The sequence below is a fragment of the Patagioenas fasciata genome, chromosome 10, assembly GCF_037038585.1.
Source record: "Patagioenas fasciata isolate bPatFas1 chromosome 10, bPatFas1.hap1, whole genome shotgun sequence".
Lineage (NCBI taxonomy): Eukaryota > Metazoa > Chordata > Aves > Columbiformes > Columbidae > Patagioenas > Patagioenas fasciata.
This window is the reverse complement of record NC_092529.1, coordinates 12,630,110-12,651,017: the sequence shown is the minus strand read 5'-3', so window position 1 is coordinate 12,651,017 and position 20,908 is coordinate 12,630,110. Positions and strand designations below refer to the sequence as shown.

Sequence of the window (20,908 nt, the reverse complement as noted above, 5' to 3'; positions counted from 1 at the left end):
AAGTGGGGCACAAGTGCTAGAAAACACATTATGTGACCATATAAATAGGAACTGAAATGAATTCTCTCCAACGAATCTTTGAAAAACAAGTGAAAGCAAACAGAACTGAAAAAAATACTGTCATCTGAGGCTTCTCAATAGGTGTTCTTTCCTAATTCTCCTCCCATACATTAGACACTTTAGAGACAGTGCATGTAGGGAGGACAGATGGAATAAAGCAAAGGGAGTACAACTGTAGCTGTGCAGTGCATGGATAGAGGGAATGCTGCCGTACTCTTCAAATTCATTGGGGAGGGAAAGGAGACAAGGATTTAAATTCTCTGTTGAGGACTGGACCAGGAGACTGTGAAAGAGTTATGCTGTCACTTGAGAAGCCAGCTTGAAATATATGTGCCCCATAATATTCCATGAATTATTGCACTCCAGTGCACAGGTACAGACTAGGTTAAGAGAGTGTAATGAGAACCAGACAGTAAGGATGTTCTAGGATGACATGTTGCTTATCAGTATCTGCATAAGTAAAACAATGCTCTTTACAACATAACTTTTTTTCCAGAACTATAATGTATACAAGTATACATACATGTATACATACATACATACATGTAGAGATACATACACACACACATTTATTCCCTATAGTACACTGAAACTGATCATTCTGGTTCTAATGGTAGCAGACTACATGAAAAACTCCAAAAAGATTAATTGAGCTCTTTATCTTCTTTGATCTGATGCTACGGCCAGTGTTTTGTTGGGTGTTTTAGGATTTTTTTCAGAACTCATGGAAAAAAAGTAAGTGGAAATAGAAACACAAAATGGAGAATTTAAAAGGACCAAGAGCCCTATTACCTAAGAGCAAAAAAAGATCCATCATGATAAAACTATGGAGAAGAAACAGATGTGGAGTAGAGCAGTCTCTAAAGACTGGAACAAAGAATGATAGGTCAATTTTACATCCATTTGCTTTCTCTTTTCTTCTTCATGAATGCTGTGATTGTGTTTCTTCAGTGATTATTCACTTCTGAAAAAAAAATAATATAAAACCAAACACAAAACTTGAACTACTGATATGGTAAAGCATTGTCTGTTTGATAAGCACCTGTTTTTTCATTTATGTGAGATGCAAATCTCATCCAGAAGACAGTACAGGTAATAGAAACTCATGTTTCTAGAAGTTCAGTAAAAAATGGGCCAAGAGGCTTGTTGGGACTACTTTGCAATGCTACACAGTTACTTAGCTATGTTAAGGCTTTAAGAATAGCTTAATACTCTCTTATTCCAGGAGGTAGACTTTCTAGGATATTACACTTCAGGTCTTATAGGCATTATTCAAGATTTCTCTCTGAGAGAAAATGAGACTTCTAATAAGCATTATAAATGTGACATACTCTAAGAACTGTTTTTCAAGTCAGCTTATTTGTTTCTAGCACTCATCTTAAGATAACAGATCTTTTAGATAAAAGACTTTATATGCTCCAAGCACAATTTCACAAAAGCTATAGGAAAGATACCTGCAACTATATCCCTGTTATTTCTATTAAAAACTGGATAACCCTACACTAGCATTTACAACAGATATTAGATTTTTCACTTGAATTTTTATTCTCTGTTCGTTTAAAAGATCAGCCTACCTTGTCTCAGGACACTGCAGTTTAATAGGCTGAACATGAAACTGGTAGGTAAAACTCTCTGGGGCCTTATCTTTATCCCACTTGCACACAACTTACTGAATGGCAAGGCTCCTCAATTTTAATTCCTAATTTGACCATCGTAGCATTTCTGGGGCAAACTATTTACAGCCCAGTGAGGTCAAGCGCTAGACTGCTCATACTTCCTGACTGAAATACAAATGCAAAATTCTCAAGGGATTCACACCCTGAGCTCTCTGCTTTTCCACTGCTCCGACTACAAAATGAGGACAACACAGAAAAAGAATTCAAGAGGAACCCTCTGCTGAAACAAGACCAAACCTAGCTCAGTGGGTAGCCTGTCGTTCTGTTTTTCTATTTTTCAGAATTGACTCGGAGCAAACTTCCCTCCCCTGCTCGTCTTCAGCTGCTTCAGCTTTGAGTCTGTGCTGTCCTTGCTTGTGCTCATTCTTCAATAGCAAATGAAGCTTCTCATAAGATGCATTGTTCGTCACAAATACAAGCATGCACCAAGTTGCCTTTTCTGCAAGCTGTCACTGACACACTGCCACTAACAATACATGGTTGTGTCCTGTATAAAAACTGCTTTATACTAAAGCCATGAAAATGCTATCTAAACAAAATTATGTTTTGTTCTCTAACACCTAAAAAACCTGACTCTTATATGCTCTGCCTGTTCATGAATAGTTGTACCAGTAGGGCCTGCATAAAAGCAATAATGTTGCCAAGAACGTGGTGCATGGGTATTTCTATTGACTGTTACAACAGGACAGAAGGAAAAATGTGTCATTCTTCCCTTTCAAGAGGCCATAATCTTTCCTTTCTACTCCTGCCATGCACAAGGGATTTTTCTTGTGTAAGACTGAGGCAAAAGCCGGACAGGCAGGGAAAGCAGTATAAAGCACAGATGTTTTTTTCCTGTTTATTTTGCTCATAGAGCATTTCATTTTTTTGCATTAGGGTATCCTTCACTAATCTTAAATCTGTCAGATGCTAATGAAGATAGGGTTGCTGTATTTGGAAGGGAATGGGCAGGACAAATTTCCGGGTTTTCTGCCATGAATATCAGAAGGATAAAGCCGCCTTCTCTAAAGTGAAACAGTTAAGAAATTCATGGTTTGTCCTAATCTGAAACAGCATTGCCTAAAGGTCTCAAAAGTAGAGCTGAAAATATGCAACAATCTTTGGTGCATTAGGAATTGTAGATGGTTTACATGCTTGGCGAGGCAGTTTAAGATCATTGTTTACTGTTAAGAAGTTTTCAAGTGTTTATTGAAAAATATGTTAAATGTGAAATATCTTCTATTAGAAAAAATATTTCAAGATAGACAGATGCAAATATATAATGACTGCCATATGTCAAAAGGATTTCATGGTTAAAAAATCGACTTAAACAATGCCTCTCTAAGTTCTCATAAACCCAAGTTTTTAAAGTTGTTTCTTTTAAATAAAATCTGGAGGTCTTCTGCCAAGAAAAGTTTTATCAGTGGAAAATAACAATTCTTGACCTCCCTATATCTCACAGAAAATTTATCTTCCTACAGAGATCTCTGCTTATATCATTACTAGTGGACCTAAAGGATATTGACTAGATAGCCCTTATTGAGTCCATACTTGTATGCATTACATCAACTTCAGGTTCTAAGCTGAATTCAAATACTCTTTGTTCACCAGTTATCCAGAGGATATATTTCCTGGGAGTTCTTGAAATTATCTGAGTTTGGACTTTAAAAGACTGAAGAAGAATAAGCAGGAAGAATGTCTGCTTTTAAAACCAAATGCCTTTCTCAAACCCATGAAGATCTCATGACGGGAAATCACAGTCTCCATTAGAGTCTTTATCACTAGGTTTTGTGTCCTGCTTTTTAAAGTCTGTTAGAGATAATGAAATTACAAATTAATTGTGGCTCTGTTTTGCTTTTGATGCTTAGAAACTAGCATTGTAAGTAGATTTTTTTTTTCCCCTAAATGTTTCATTCATATCTGTAGACATGAAACAGATGTACCTAAACAACCTCATTAACTATAATGGAGAATAAAATATTGACAGGAACTTGGGATTCTATCTTAAGTATTGCACATATCACAGTAATGTCTCAGAGGTGGTATTAGAAGATGCAGGAATGCAGCTGGCTGCTCACAAATTAATTCTACCTATTTTTTTTCCCCACAAACAACATGGGTAAATGAAAAATAATCTTTCATTTTCTAGCTAAACCCAACTGACCAGTGCCAAAACACCAATAAAGAAATGAAAAAAAACAATTCTTTATTTCCTGTCTCAGGAGCCATCTGCACATTTGCATGTCTGCCAAAAGCATTCTTGATTAGTTCAGCTATCCCAACTAGTCACAACTAGCTTTCTCTACTAAACATTTAGTACTCTTCCTAAGACATTTAAATAGCTGATTCAAAACACTCCTTGCTATGAACTGAAATCTGATCTTCCCTTTCTCCTGGAAGTGAAATACCCAGCGTGTTAAAGCTGCAGATGAAATCCTAACATAGTCAAACAAACCCAGCATTAACCACTTGAACTTCTGGTGTTAAGGTTCAAATTTGACTCAGAATTGCCAAGTGTAACCTTTTCTTACAAGGCTGCTTTAAACACATGTAAGTGCAGTTCAAGACCACATCTGGAACAAAACCGGCAGCTTTTGAGTTTGATCTTAGAGAGGCCCTACTAGCTGTCAACTCCTTATAACCTTTCGATAAAAGAATTCAAGTAAGAGCTAACCAAACTCTGCACTACTTGAATGAAATAGAGCTCACCTCTTCAACAAGCATCTTGGATTCTACAGCACTCTAACATGATAAATGGAAAATTCAGCCTCAGCTGCATTTAACATAAAGATAGCAAAGGGCTTTCAATTAATAACGGAAATATCACAGAACACAGTAGCTTTTGTGCCACCTACCTTGATACTGCACTGTTGTTTTGTTTTCCTTTTTTTTTTCTTCAATACTATTTTGTCAATTTTGGGTGAATTACCTACAAATGTCTGCATAGACAAGGCGCCCCATTTGCTGCCAGAAACTGTTAGCAGCAGAGCAGAGAACAAATGCAAGCTTTTAACACCTGGTGAGGTGTTAGAGGGTAGCTTGACATAAACACAATTACCTGATTATTTCTGCCACAATGATGAGCAATCAAATCTGTTAAAGCTCTTGAAGCAGAATTTTTTTTTTTTTAAGGTTTCTGTATCTCATCACTTGGATGGATGGTTCAATTCACCGCTCTACTAGCTACTCACAAGTAAGGCCACCTTCAGTCTTCAGAGAAAATAATAATAATAAAAAAAATAGTTACCACCCTTTAATTATTTTGTCTGCTTAACTAAGGGTGCCACTTAAAAAAATACAGAACCAAAGTAAGCCTCAGTAATTAGATATTTAACATATCCGTACATGGTAGTACAATACTTTCACAGTGAAAGGCCATGCTTTGTTTACACTCATTTCAGTTTCAGTTTTGTTAATATTAGATACTGAAGGGCAATATAGCTTTGTTTTACCATCTGCAACCTGGATCTAACCCAACCATAATGAAAAAGTGCCTCTTGTTCCAACTCTAGTCCAATGAAAGTCAATGGGTTCTTCCTAGATGAACAATATGCTTCAAAATTCTTCAAAGGATCTGCTATGCAGAACTGGACTTTAAAATAATTTGTACTGGAATTCCAAACAATAAAATAACATTTGCTTAGTTGACCACAGTTACAATGGGGAGAAGAAGGAAAAAAAGTCTGAATTCAGTTGGAATATATCCTCCCACTCACAGCATTATAAGAATCCACTATGACTTGTTATATCCAAGTTATAATATCCAGCTCCAAAAGTATAATATTCTTGGGAAGAAACATAGGACTGGCTCTTGAAGATGAGGTAAATCCTCCCAAGGAGCTATTGCAATAATATTATATTGGAAGAAATATTGTCTAAACCAAATAGCCAAAGGCTAAAGATGAGAGAGAAGAAAATTGCCTTCAGACTGGATTCTGATAAAGTCCAGTGAGATCTTCTGAAGATTCTGTATATGGGAACCATATCTCTCTCAGAAGACACATGGGAGATGCACCTGTCAGAGGGAGTACAAGTCAGCTAAATACATACTGGAAACCTTCAGAACCATGGGGAAGAACTTGGACAAGAAGTAAGAAACATACTAATAGAAGTATCTTGGACAGATCAGGGAAAAGAATAATCAAGTAGGAAAATTAAATAATATTTTCACAGGTGCAAGATTTTGATGAACTCTTCTGCAGAAAACTTACACTTTGTGAATGCTTATTTACACTAAAGTTACACTAGTTTGAATTTCTGAGACACAGAAAGTCCCAAGATGTGAAAGCCCTCAGAGGCCATAAAGGGCTCAGGAGACAAATGGAAATAACTGGTGTCTTCTAGCCACAAACCTTCTGAGCAAAATTTCTGTCTTGCCTTCTGAACCCAATGGGCTAAACAGGCCATTGCCTTGTTCTGAGGCTCTTGCTATCAGAAGAAAACTGAAACAGTCTCTTGAAGCAAGGAAACAATTACTGCTGCTTTTAATATCTTCTTGCCCTAGGCAACCACCTGTTTCGTCTAGCATATATATTGCAGAATTGGCCCTGGCAGCAAAATGCAATGGGTCAGGCAGTCTCAGTGTCACAAAAACAATGAGAGGAGATAGCACAGCTGCAGAAACCTGCCTGAGGCACTCTGGCTTACAGGATTTTAAAGGAGTGTTTGCAGCACTGACAGTTAATGGGCAGACAGTTTTCCCACACAAAGCCATTAGAAAATGGTGTGTCCATGGCCAGTCCTGAGCCCCCAAAAGCTTTTGCTGCATCAAGATTAAAGGAAGATGAGGCAGCTGGGGCTAATAAGTTGAAAATCAATGCCATTAACAAAGAGAGTAAAAATAAGAAAAAAAAAAATCCAAGCCCTGCTGAATCTGAAACTTTTAGCTATGCCTCTGGCTTTGTGGAAACAGATTTACAGTTGTCCTGATTCTCCTTGTATTTGGCTTCAGAAGATAAAAAATATAGATGATGTACAAATTTCCTGTTTATTAAACATGCATATAGTTTACATATATGCAGCTGTATGTATGTATATGTATATGTATACATCTATGTTTTTCTATTGACTACTTTGGGCTTCAGATCAGACCTTGTGTGTTATTTTTAGGATTTGAGAGGATTAGCACCTATGATTAGTGAGGTTATGAAATTTAATTACACCTTCCATGGCCTGCCACAGGTTATGGTACGACAGCACAGACCCACTTCACAGTATCTTTGCACCTTCTCAGTGTTTCAGGGCTAACGATGACATACAGAATGATAAACTTCACAACAGTCAGGAACATTCCTAGGCATTGAAATGAGATCAGTTTTTCTGTAAAACTGTTTCAAACAGCCCTTGGCATGCTTTCAGTCCGTGTCAGCTAGCTCTGTCCCATAGAATTCATAATTATCATTTCTATTTGGATGTAGGCTGTTCGCATTGTAGCTACTCTGTTTTGGGGACTGAGCGATCTTACTGGCACATACACATGCCACTCTGAGCCAGTTGGCCTCCGTGCCAAGAAATGTTTCCAGACACACTCATTTTACTAGTATAGATGCAGCCAATTAGTTCAAATAAATAGAGATCTCACAGCATTATCACTGGCCTACTGTTGATCTGTTTCATGCACTCATGATTTATGTCTGTAATTCAGAAAAAGGAACATGAATGTCAACAGCTGAACATACTCAACCGAATATGAGGACCAGCATAGGCAAAGATCCACAAATCTGAACCCAAGGCAACATCTCCATTTGTCCTAAACTACTGGATTTATGAACCTGAATTCAAACTGCATAAACACAAAATCAGAAAGACATCTTCATTTGCAAAGAAATGGCAATTCATAAAAAAGATTTTTACACTTAGCAACATACCTAGATTATTCTGTTTTACATAGTAACTTGTTTGTGTACACCAATATGTTCTGCTTTATAACTTAGTCTTAATGTGTGAAAATTAACTGTCAAGTTTCTCTGAGTGATATTAATTTACATACCCATATTTTAATATCTTTCACAATATTAATTTAGACTGTAATATTTTAATCTCTCTTGCCACTCCCTGGGCTCCTTTCTAATTAGAAAACCGTCCACCTCCTTCCAAAATTAACAACAAATTGTTATTAGGCATTGTCATCTTGGTTCAGCGGAAATACATTTTCTCTCTTAATGTATTCCTTTTCGTTGTAAGAGTAATGATGATTTATACAGCAGACAGGACAGGCATTTGTTTGCATAGCTTTTCAATGGCTCTAATGAGAAAGATTTTTCTTTTCACTTTTTGCTAACACGGAAAAATCACCTGGTCAGTGTTGCTTTATGAATATTTCCCATTTAATATGCACTGAGAAAGAACAAGCATCAGATATACAAAAGCATTATGAGGCTGCAGTGTTGTGCATTCTGGAAACTCATAAGGAAAATCAGAAATTAAAATGTCTTATTTATAAATTATTGAGATTAAGTTTAGGGAGAATGATGGAGGGTAAGGGGAAATAATTCTCAGAGAAAAACGAAGCAAAGAACTGCAGGATATCTGTGTTAGTCCAAGTGTAGAAAATGTCTTGAATTCCCAATTAGCTTAGTAACTGGAGCATGTTGCTAGGACAACAGATCGACTGAATGTCAGCTGAAAAATTATTCCCATAGTGAGTGATTTTGAGACCAACAAGGAAGGACAGAAAAGTTTGCAGGAAAACACAAAAAAAGGTGAGGAAAAGAAAATTGTGAGTCCAGACAAAGATCTGTATGGTTTCAGAACCAGAGGAAGTACCAGTGCATTTGAACCCCTTAGAGCATTGAAGTGGAAATTTTATTTTACCAGCTCTTCCTCTTACAAGCTCGATAGCATTCCTTAAAACAAAGCTCCTCTCAGTGGCTTAGCTCCCCATTCTCACCAAGGATACACAGAAAATCTGCTTAGCATTTATCTAATGCTAAAAGCACACTTACTCCTAAACAGGAAAGCGCAATCTTCAAGCACCAGATTTAGAAGAGTGGCATTTTATTTTCCATCTGATGTATTATATTGTTAGAAGGTCACATTATTCTCTTGGTAGCATTCTACTTTGCATAAAACTCCAAAGATAAACTGAGAGATTAACATACTTCAAAGACCAAGATCTTCAGCAAACATCCACAGCAGGGACATTCCTACCAATGACCACAGGAATATACTCATTATACTAGGGGTAGGATAAATATCCCTTTTAGTATATGGTTTTAAAAGACTCATAAATCTTAAATTGTCTTCTGATTTCCCTTACAAAGAACGTACAGTCTAGAATAAAAAATAATGGTCTTGATCCTTGCCCACTGAGGGTGAGTCTCAATGAAAACCATAATGAGTTCTGCTGTTGCAGATGTGTTGTAAGTCAAATTTTCTCTGCTTATGAGTTTCCCCCTAATGAGCTTCTCCAAGCTGACATGACATCTATAGGGGAGAACACTAACTGAAGAGTATCATTCTCTTATATAGGTTATTATACATAACTTCCCACAAACTACAACAGATGAGAAGTATTTAATTTTGCCATCCACAAACAAATCAATCTAAAGCTTGCCCAAGTTAGGGAAAAGGCTTTAATCAGGCTTTGGCTCACTTTCTAAATGTGGCCAAGAAGTTTTATAGCTATTTCCAGAAACCAAACCTTCACTATAAATCAGCACAGCATATTACCTGCTCAGCTTCATACATGCACATGTGTTTCCTTGACTTGTTAATGAAAACTCTTCTGCCTTATTCTGAAAGCTAATTCCACATTTTCTTCTCTGAATCTTTGCAGAAATAGCCTAACAGCACAATAAAACATCTCCCACTTATTTTATTCTCTCCACATCATTAATTAATGGAATATATCATACTTAAAACACACTCTGAAACTGTGATTTTAATATACTTTATTGAAAAAGTACACAGTTTTAAATTGTTTTCAATGGGAAAAAGCAATGGTAACCTCTATCTACCAAGTCCTTTTTTTTGATGAATCATGACTACCATATGCCAAATTCACATCTGCATGACTTGCAAAGTAAAAAGATAAATCTTTTTTCAACACATCTATAAGAACTTATATCACCAACAGTTTAAAATCATGAAATGCTGATGCTCTGACTATATTTCTTCTTTCTTGCACCATTTCTGAGATCACAGTTTATCCATTTATTAGCATGCCAATTGAACACATCAGTCAATGTCACCTTGAGAAAATCGTCAATAGCAGAGGAAGAAGAACAAGAGGAGGTTTAGCACTAAGGCCTGAGACACCACCACATTCTCGTGCATTTTCCTAAAAAAACAAATTAAAAAAAAAACAAAAAAAAATACAAGCCATAAGACTCAATTATGATAAATGGTCATTTACCAAAATACACATGCAGAAGAGGACTGGTGCAAACAACAAAACCCATGAACTAAATACACTCAGGAAGTAATACAGGTACACATTTTCATTTTAACACAGGTTTAAATTGTAGACTGTAAGTGTGCATGATCAAAAAGCATTAAACATTCCCTCCATGCCATATAATAGGTCTCATTCTGCATTGCATTACACCATTGAAGGTATGTTACTCCAGAGTAAAGTGGTGTCCATGAACATATACTGTACAAGCCACTGTAATCACATTCCCAGTCTCTATCAGATCTTCTTGGCACCATACAAATAAGAGTACTATGCAGAACACCGAGTAGTAAATATGTGCAGTGATCCCTCCCAAGCACTACTATGTGTAAACATAATGACTAGAGCATGACAGTTGAGATACTGAAGCTAGTTACTGAAAAAAACATTAACAGTACCAAGTTCCCAGCCATCTCTAATGAGGAATTTTGTGGTCAGTGCTTAAGCCAGACTAATTTCTCAGATATTCCTGGCTGCCAGTCTGTGCTCTCATCCTACCACATTCTCTTCTAAGATACAAAACAGTCTACAAAAGCAGCAAGTCAAGACATTGACTACAGGAGTACTAAGAAGATTTGCAGCATTTACAATGCCACTCACTTGCCCTACTATAATGTTCTGAATGTTCAGAATATTTCCTGATGTTTCACTTCAGAAGATTTTTTGTTTGTTTGTTTGTTTTTTGTTTTTTTCTTTTTTTTTTTTAAGAAATAAAACATCTACCAGAGTCTAAAAGAAAGGAAAAGTAGGAAGAAACTTACCTCAGGGTGAAATCCATGACAAGATTCTGGGCGTCTTCTTATCTTCTGAGATTTTAAACGTTCACATTTAAGCGATTCATTATGTACAAGGCAGTTAAGGAGATATCTTCTGAGTACTGCATTTAATGTTCTGAGTTTATGTGAGTGTTTTGAAATGAATATAGTGAAAATCTTTCAGCTCCTTCAGTTCCTCTCCATCACAAACCCAATGTGGTCAACACAAGAAAAAGAAGGCAACCCTAGTGCTTTCTGCTCAGTGATCCATAGTTTGGACAGTATCATTTACACTTACACCGCTCATCTGTCTTTCCATAATAAGTCTACAATAAAAGCACACTTCAGGCTACTTTTGATAACTTCCAACTTATGTGAAAAAACAAATCTGAACTACAGAACAGTGCCACACTAAGAATCAAGTGATATATTATTGTATTTTTGGAAAGCAGGATTCTGAAACATTTTTCAATACTCCAGTCCAACACTAAAATAAAAATATTTCTATACTGTAAGAAATTTTACATGTTTCAAAAAAGGAGAAATCTCCTTGAAAATAACTAAGAATGCATTCTCAGCTGGCTTATTTCAAGTAGCCCCAGCACTTTATGATAGGTAATGATGTGTTCTTAAGTTGTGGTATATCATAGGAAATTTTTCAATAGTTACATCTTGAATATCTTTCTGACAACTTTGCAAATAAAAGGATATACCTTATTTCTATTGGTGCCATGGTAATTGGTGGGATAGAATCACAGAAGCATTCATTATCTACTACCACCATGAAGAGATTGCTGCTTGGGATTTGCTGGATAACAAAAGACCTGCAAATCAAAAAGTAAACAAATAATGGTGAGATTATCTGCATTTCTGAGCAAGAGGTTCTGTTAGGGTTTTTTTAACTTGTCAACAACATCTCTACTATAGCCACAAATATCACTGACTTCATATACCATAATGTATCTTCACAGCCTGTAGAAATACAGGGCCTTGGGCAGTGCTTCCCTCAGTTCACAGAATATGGTTGTCCATGTCAAGATGCACATGATGCTGAGAGGTACCCAGGTGAAGCAGAATGGACAGGCTCACACTGCTGATGCGTTAATGCAGAGACTGAGACACGAGTGAATTACCACAGAGTTTATCAGATTTCACTACTGAATCTCTGCTCTATTAGGAATATATAGCTATGTATTTATGATCTGGAATTCTTGAGTATATGTGAAATCAATCTGTAAATATAATGAAGGTTCTTCTGCAGCCACAATGTGATAACTCACAGTTTCAAACTTTAGCCTCTACAATCACATTAAGGCATTTATTCACTCTGGGTCTTGCTTGAAGCAACAAGAACTACTGAGAAAGATCTCAGCTTTCATCTGTCCTCTTGAGAGTAATTTTATTACTGAGCCAACAAAACAGAGATTAAGCTTCAAAATCTTCCTAAGCGAGGAGATTTATTTTAGAATAATGATGCCTATATGGTGCAAATATGGTCATAACTCAGCACCACATTCAAATTAAGACAAAGCAGGCAACTCAAAAGGAGAGTGAGAAATAAAGACATTGCTTATAAGAAGGAAAGCACCCAGGGGAGACCAGGGAAGGAGCCTGTGGACACTATTCAATGATCCACATAGTTACAATGAGCTGAACTCCTAAGCACATACCAAGTAGAAGGGGGGGAGGAGGCATAGCCAAACAGGCACTGTTTAGCCTTTTCTTGGAAATTCAGGCCACAATACAAAGAAACACTTCAAGGCTCAGACCCAATTCTTAATAATTTTTTAAAATAAACTGTCAGAATGTATATATCATACCAACAGAATATCTACCATATTGAATATCATCAAAATCTGGCAATTCCAGGAATTAGGTGTTTTTCAATGTGGTATACTGGTAGATGTACAGGACATTAAGTGAGGGTTTGAACACCAAGACGATGTGGAGAGAAACATATTTTTCCTTAGACATCTTTATTTAAAATACATATTGTCTTACTAAAATAACTCCCTGCTTTTTCCAAAGATTACAGAAGATGAAATAGTGGAGGGGGCAGGGAATAATCAAACCTAGCCTCAGAAAAAAAAAAAAAACAACAAACCTTTGGAAAACTTACTATAAAAATGTTGCCAACGGAAAGATTAAACACTTTCAGTATTTTTTAAACTTACTGAACCTCCACTAAAATTACACTTAGAGTGATCTGCAATATGTTAGCTTTATGTTTATACATGAAATATACATTTATGGCATAATGTAAAAGGCTGAACTTTATAAATGTACCTAGCGAACAGCTGGAGCATGTAGCAAGACTGACATCATTGTAATGGAGCATCTGTGGCTTTGTGGATTTGTGTGTGGGAGAAATGGGGCCAATAAAAGGAAAGGAGGGAAAATCTTTAACAGACAATAACATCAAAATTGTACTGCATGAATTTCTAAAAACAGTTATGAATAAATCAAAGCCTGAAGGACAGGAAAAAAAAAATATTACTTTTATTCCCAGAAACTGGCACTATTTGACTTTAGTGCATCTGAAACTTACATTTATTTTATCTTTAAGACTAGCTCAGAAAAGGACCTGAAGGGCATAAAATGTAACAATTAACTAGATGCTAAATGATTCACTTCTCTTTCTGATGAGAAGCCAGTAATGACCCTTCTGTTGTACATCTGGTGTACCTTTTGTGATGGGTCCTTTTCACAGAACCCAGGTGAATACCCAAGCCCCTGAGAAACCATGTGCCGCATATCCAGGTTTAAAGGTGCCATTTCATGAAAGATGGGCACATTTCCCATTTCATTTCCTCTTTCATTCACTTATCTGGGGTGGTATAAGGGTTGGACAGTATGGGCTATTGCTTCCTCGAAGAAGAGAGAGAAAAAAACATGGGAGATTTTTCTACCACTTCTCCTAGCTGGAATGAAAAAAAGGGAATTTTTGTACCCTGAAGAAAGCTTCCATTACAGAACTATGATGCTGAGCAAATTACCACATAGCTTCTCTGACAAAATAGCCAAAAACTATGAAGGTTTGTAGGAACTGATACAGAAAATCTTGCTAGATCTGGTAATGTGGAGAATACAATACATACATGGGTTGATGGAAATTATGGATTAAAGGAACTGCAAAGAGCAATGTATTAGGTTAAGTCAAAAGACCTTTCTACTTTGGGTTTTATGTTATAGATATCAACTAATAACACTGGTTCAGTTTAGCGAACTGAATATTCATGTAAATCTACAGTCTGTTTACCTAATTCAGATGTTTGTTAAGTGTATAATCTTATGGTGACTGCCACAGAACATGTGACTATCGTCTAAAAAGCCATAAAAAGATGAAACTTTTGTCTAACTGCAGCATTTTTTCCACAGTGCATAATAATATCTTAACTAATACACTGCCAAATGGAATAACTAGCTTTTCAATCACCATATTAGAGGTAGATTCAGAAGAAAATGTTATCTTCCTCAAGCAGTAAATGAATGTTTTCACTTTCACTTTCAAAATTGTCAAACAATCTTGCAATGAAGGTGTAAAGCCAAGTGCCTGTCCTCAACAGCCATTGCCTTGTGAGGTCACAGGTAAAGGATTAACATATCAACAAGTGAAGACAGAGGACTGAAGACAGATGGAGTTGAGCAAATAATGAAGGGCAAAAAAATATTCATGTCCAATTTAGCTTTCTTGTCTATTAATAGAACGAGCACAAGCAAATTAGACTTCTTTCAGCTGCTGTAATTTAAGATCATTTTGCAGTCATGAGGTATTCTTACCCTCACTTGATCAATAGCAAAGTAGTTTCTGCCAGTCATGACCACTGCAGTTGCTCTCTGACTATCTGGATAATTCACGTGGCACTGCTTCTGTGCTCAAATTGGATAAAGCAGACAATCATCCCAGCAGCAGGTCTTCTGTGTGAATTCAGCTTTCAGTTTCCATGGTGACATGGACATGCATCTTTGAAATTCATTTTGAGTGAATGTTCATGCCAGTAAGTCTCAGGAACTGAACATTCACAGAAAACAAAAGGTGCATAAACACAATCAGAACAAAGGCTTTCAAATACTGAAATATTCCACGAAAATGTTTCATTGCATATGCCAAGATTCAGTTGCAAGGGAGAAAAACCTCTAGCAAAACAGCTTCCATGACTGCAGTGGGAAATAAAGTTGCTGACAAAGTAATGAAAATGGTCTTGTCTTTTGAGTGAGCTCCACTGTGAGTCTCTAAAGTTTATATTACAATAAGCATTTCTGAACACCTGCTGGCTTAGGCTGTCATTCGTGTCACTGGCAGTATGGGAGCCAACTTCCAGTGACACAGGAACAGTTTTCATTGAACTTAATTGCTGGTGTAACAATCAAAAGAATGTTTAATAGCCTATGTTTAATATTTATGGAGAATGTTTCATGCTTAAAGGGTAAATGTCTTTTTCTGTTAAGTAATGAAAATCTTTTGATTTGAACCTTTTCCCTTTACACCACTATCATCACCATCATTCGACAGCAACAGCACAGAAAAAGCCTTGCATATGTCTCCATACATAAAATGTAATAAACTGTTGGGGTTCCTGTTAAGTTGAAGCCACATTGAGTCAGTAAGAGCCTTATTAATAATTTCTTCTCCATCTTTCATCCACTGAGGAACTCATTTGGTTTATTTGATGTGCGGGTTCAGAGGCTTAAAACAGACGTGAACACAAACCTCTTCTTCACTTTGCAGGGAAGGAGAGGAAGGAAGAAATTTAATATTTGAAAGGGGTAGAGAGAGAAGAAAGAAGAAAATCTAGTCATGACTAACTATTTTGTTAACGAAGAAAAAATAAGAACAGAGAGTAAATCTGTAAGAAAGTCTTTGAGTCAGAGCATTACACAACACTTTTCTCATGTTGCACATACTCTACCTGTTCCTTTCTTACCTATTTCTGTATTGGCCCAGATAAAAACAGCTGCACAAGTATCATACAAATTAACCTTGAAAAAAATCAAGAGCTTCATGTTTTACTTGGAAATAGTAAATATTTGCTCAAAAATGCAAGTATTTATTAGTATGTTGCTTGAAAATTATTTTTTTGTTGTGGAATAAAACAAGAAAAGACTGAGAATTCAAGTATTTCTGCAATCATAATTATATTTGCTACAGTCATGCTTATGAAGGCATGATGGGAAAGCACACTTTTAATGTGTGTCTGGTGGCTAAATTATTCTTCCAACAGACAACCAGTTCTTTCTAATTTCTTAAGATAATTTATGATTTGGAAAGCATCATAATAGGATTGTAATGCAAATCTTGGAGGGTAGTCACACCAGCTGCCTTCACACATGTAACTCAGGTTACATGCCCTCCACTAAGATGGAGGGAAAGGTCAGGGAGGAGAGGACAAGCAGTGTTGGTGGCCTGTGGGAAAGGGGCAGAGGGAAGAAGGTTATCAGTTGCTGCAGCAGATGGCTTTGTTGTGGGGCCTCTGAAGTCTGTTCACTTTGGGATTTCAGAACATGTCCCACATTGATTAAAACAGGACAACTGTAGCAAGGAAGAGCTAGACCCTTTTTCTTCCTGGCTGCTGTAGTCATGAAGCTGCTCTATCTCCTGAGGTAAGACCACCAGTTCACTGGCCAACTTGAAGATTGTACCCTTCTTTAAGTCACTTATTTCCTTGTCTAATTCAGGTCATCGCTTCACTGCAACTACCTGAATGATAAGTTGCAAACTCTGTCTGTGGTAGACTTAACATCATGTCTCTGAAATGCTGCTGGCTTCAGCTTTCCTAACGCAGCTGGATCAATAAGGGCAAAGCTAAGGTAATTCCATTTCAAACATGCAAGAGACGTGTCCTTTCCAGTTAAGCAAACTTAACCTTTAAGTTGTTTACTCTCTACTATTTGACAATAATGCCTGCTATTAAAGGAAATTGATACTAGTGTTAAAGAGCTTAGTCTCTATGCTTCCACACAGGAGAAATAATCTATATTTCCTGTCCATCAATGTTAATTTTTGGACAGGATGCAAACTGACCACAGACCTGAGGCTTTCCTACTAAGAAGCAGCCACTTACATAGTCCCAGACACAGCCAATGTTAAGGAAACATATTGATAATATACATTCTAATCATAACAGCATTCAGAAATCCCTGATTTTCAGATTGATTGATTTCCCCCTTCTTTCTTCAGACAGTTGCAAAGATTGGAAAGTGTTGGAGGGAACAAAATAAATGACACGCAACATGGAACTTTGAAGATATTCACAGGATAAGACTACGTGTATGGAGTAAAAAAATTTAGAGAAAATATCTTCCCAATATCCTGCAGAATGGAAGATATTTGTAATTTGGGGGTGAGTTGAGTACAGCACCAACACTGAAAGCAATTCAACTCATTTAAAATCAATGCTGTGTGTTAAAACTTAAGTTTTTAATCATAGAAATACTCTATTATTTTGCTTTGCTTTAAACCATACTTATTAGTAAGTATTATTGATCTATATGGTGTATTTCACAATATTTTTTATTTTTTAAAATTTTACAAAAATATGCTGCGATTATATCTGAACACATGTCAACAGATGCTATGCAGGAGAGTATGTGTCATGATAAACACGTGGCTTAGGTGGGATTTTAATGCTATAAACATTTAAATTGCTGTTCAGATTCAACTTTAATTTCATGTACAAGAGCCTGATTCAAGGGGAAAAACATCCACATGTGTATTTTTTCATTTGTTTCTGTAATAACCATTGGAACACTTTAATGTTTAATTTTAATGTTTTGTTTAATATTATGGTGATGACTGTGACACTCACATTCACATTATATCTAGAGTAATATTTCATGGTTTTATTAGCATATGACACTCCCACACATACATATTTATATCAATAATTTTAAGGGGGCAATAGAAAAGATCTGTTTAGCTACCAGTTGTTTTGCCCACGCAGATGAATCCTACAAACCATGGAATAATTTAACTGTGAGTAGTTTGAACTGAAATAAACCGAGGGCAATATTTTAAAATTGGCAACCTAAACACGTGCACAAAGATGTGAAAAAACAGTCTGAATTTCCATGGTACCCAACTCAGCCCCCACTGGGCCCTCTGATGCTTGTGCATCTCTGTAAATTCAGCCATTTGCCTCCAGGAGTTTCAACATATTTTTTGAGTGCAAACTTGCATTAATGAGGTTTGAGTATTTTGGATTAAGATTAGTCATTACTTTGAGATTACATTTCAAATCTGTCAAATTTGATCTTTCCTATTTTTCAGAGAGAGAAAAAACATGCCAGCACCAGGGTACAGTAAACGGAAAATATTGTGCATTCTGCAATCAAACATGTGTTACTCACATAACTGTTGGTTGCAAACGTTCAACCTTAATGGTCTGGAACAAACTTTGAGCATTCAGCTGAAGTGCAGATATCCGCTGTGCTGTTTCCCAAGTCCTATCATGTGTTTTCCAGGCTGCTGGCTACATTTTCAACCCACATTTCTCTCACTTATCACATTTTTTAAATGAATGAATGAAATGTTTATATCATAGTCCAATAGGGCTACTTGGGTTTTTTTCAAATAAATTATGATTAAAGAATGGAGTATCTTTAATGCAATTTATAAAAATAACATATATGCCAATAACAACATTTCTGAGAGCTGGAGCAAAAAAAGCAGCTAGTGGTTCTCTCGTATAAAAAGAGACGGATACACTCTCAGCCTCAGGCCTGCAATCTGACCCCATGCTAGCAAAATATTGCTACCACATATAGCCTGACTGAACTTCAGCACAATTTGGTGTCAGTATAAACATACCTACTCAAAGCAAAGTTTAGAAAGAAGGATTTAAATGAATAATATCATCCTCAATGTTCCTGTGTTTGCTGAAGGCTTGCAACCCTGGAGAACTGTGGCATGGTTGGTAACCACTTTATATCAGATAGGAAAGCCCAGAAGTGCCTTTCCTCTTTCATTAGCAATCAGGGGATGCTTTCTCAGATAACTGATGCTCAGATAAGATTACCTTACCAACTGCATATTAGAAATGCTTCAGACATTCAAAAGGTTTGAATATACAGAACTTAGGATGAAAAAAGAACTTTGTGTAATGAGGAATTTGACAATGCTCCTAAGCTTTCTAGTCCAGCTGCCCACTCTTAGGAGAATGTTAAGATAATGGAGAGTTCTAGATTGTTTTTGCAAAGAAACCAAGCTCAGAAATCCCACAAACTTTAAATTTGAGTCAAAGTTCATACCCTAAACAAACTTGAGTTGAGAGTGTGGCATAAGTGGGTCTTCATAGGCAGAGTGGGAATCTAATTCTAGGACAAACTGCTCACCATGAACAACAGAGGACACACAGTAATTGGCACAAAGGAAATCACATTAGAGGCCTCCTAAACCCTGGATTTTGCTTTTTCACAGTAGCTCATGGTTAGAAAAATGATGATCAGGAGGTCAGAGAAGTTATCCAGACTGGAAAACGCAGTTCTACTACAGCATGGCAGCCAATGTGTTTTTAGCAGAGTTTTTTCAGCCCTTCTTAAGTAGCTGCAGGTTGTATTGACAGACATCTCAGATAATGATTTTAAAATATTAGATGATGTCCAAGCAAGATTCTAAATATAATTTAAAGATTAAAAAGCCAGTTGTTTTCCTCTGATTTAGGAAGGCTCACAAGTACCACTTGACACTGTAAAAGTAACTTTGAATTTCATGAGTTGGTAACTGTTCTTTTCCACAGATTTAGGTCTAGTGCACTCTACAAAGGTGATATGGCTCTAGTAAAGAGCTATGCAACACAAACTGGAATATAAAAAGCAGGGATGATCAGGAGAGCCACATCAGAAATGTAATAAATCCTAGAACTGAAATGGTCATTGGATGTGCCCTCAGTCTGCTTTGCAAGGATGTTGTTAATTTATTTCTGTAAATATAAACTTCAGCAATGATTGAGAAGACCACATCTGAAAGAATTAAGTACACTGCATGTTATCTTCTACATAGCTAGTTAAAACTGTGTAATATTTTAGGTAGTACATAAATATTCCCTGTGTGGCACTCAAATTTGAAGAATCATGTTGTTCTTCCAAGTTAGAGGTTATTAAATATCTATTAAGCTCTCAAATAATTTATAAAGTGAAGTGCTAAATGTACAGATGCTTAAGTCACGTTTGCATTGTTTCTCATCAATAGGAATATAATATAACATGAACACATTATAAAATAAAATGAATTGCCTACTGATAGCAATTCTTCACAAGTGTGCCCAGCTTTGAAAATTCACTGTATTGTTTTCCACATTTAATATTTTTTTTTATTCCAAGCCATCTTTGAGATATATATATATATATACACATATTTCAAGTGAGCTCAAGATTTTATGACATTCATATAGCTTCTTAAATCTCCTGTCATTACAAAGCATCTTTTCATTGTGTCAGCTACTATCTATCATTTGGTTAATATTTGTGACAGCTTGTTTAAAAAGTAAAATTATGTTAACTTTTAAGTAATGGCAATATTTAAATTTTATAGCACTACTGAGTTTAACTATGAACAGTGAATGGGTGGAGATCACCACCTTCTCATTCAGAAATTTTATTTATAAACTTCTCAAGCAGTTCAGCTCTAGGCTGATTTGGAAGACGTAAAAAATCTACAGAGAAACTAATGACAACATTAATAGACGAAATTGCTAGGAAGCTGACCCATGGTACTCCAGTACTTACAGATGGAACATATGGTCAGTGCTATGAAGTCTCCTAATGAAAAATTTGCACACATCTGTCAGGAAAAGACCATTCTATATTTCCTTATCTTTCTCTTCCTTCTACACAGGCCCCCTCTCAATCGATATATATTCCCTGCCATTAAAAATGCCCTTTGAAAAAGGTTACTATGGTCAGAATTGTTTTTTACATTAAATACACATTTTCTCCTTTGAACAATAGTGATTCTTACATTCTCTAGCATTTTTATGATGATTACAGTGCCAAGTAAATTGAGAGACAGAATCCGAATACAGATTTGCATGGTTTTGCCAACTAAA

At 36.3% G+C, this 20,908-nt stretch overlaps 1 protein-coding gene across 5 annotated transcripts in view; it reads right to left on the bottom strand.

Moving 5' to 3' along the window:
- Positions 1-9,590: 9,590 nt before the first annotated feature.
- Positions 9,591-20,908, bottom strand: part of CACNA2D3 (calcium voltage-gated channel auxiliary subunit alpha2delta 3) — a 481,484-nt gene continuing 470,166 nt past the window's right edge. For all 5 annotated transcript variants that reach the window (XM_071813168.1, XM_071813167.1, XM_065845555.2 and 2 more), the window contains 3 exons: positions 11,577-11,689; positions 10,872-10,954; positions 9,591-9,996 (listed from right to left, as the gene is read on the bottom strand). In XM_071813168.1, the coding sequence (XP_071669269.1) occupies positions 9,904-9,996; positions 10,872-10,954; positions 11,577-11,689 (289 nt within the window). In that variant the 3' untranslated portion in view covers positions 9,591-9,903. The remainder of the gene's footprint in view (positions 9,997-10,871; positions 10,955-11,576; positions 11,690-20,908) is intronic.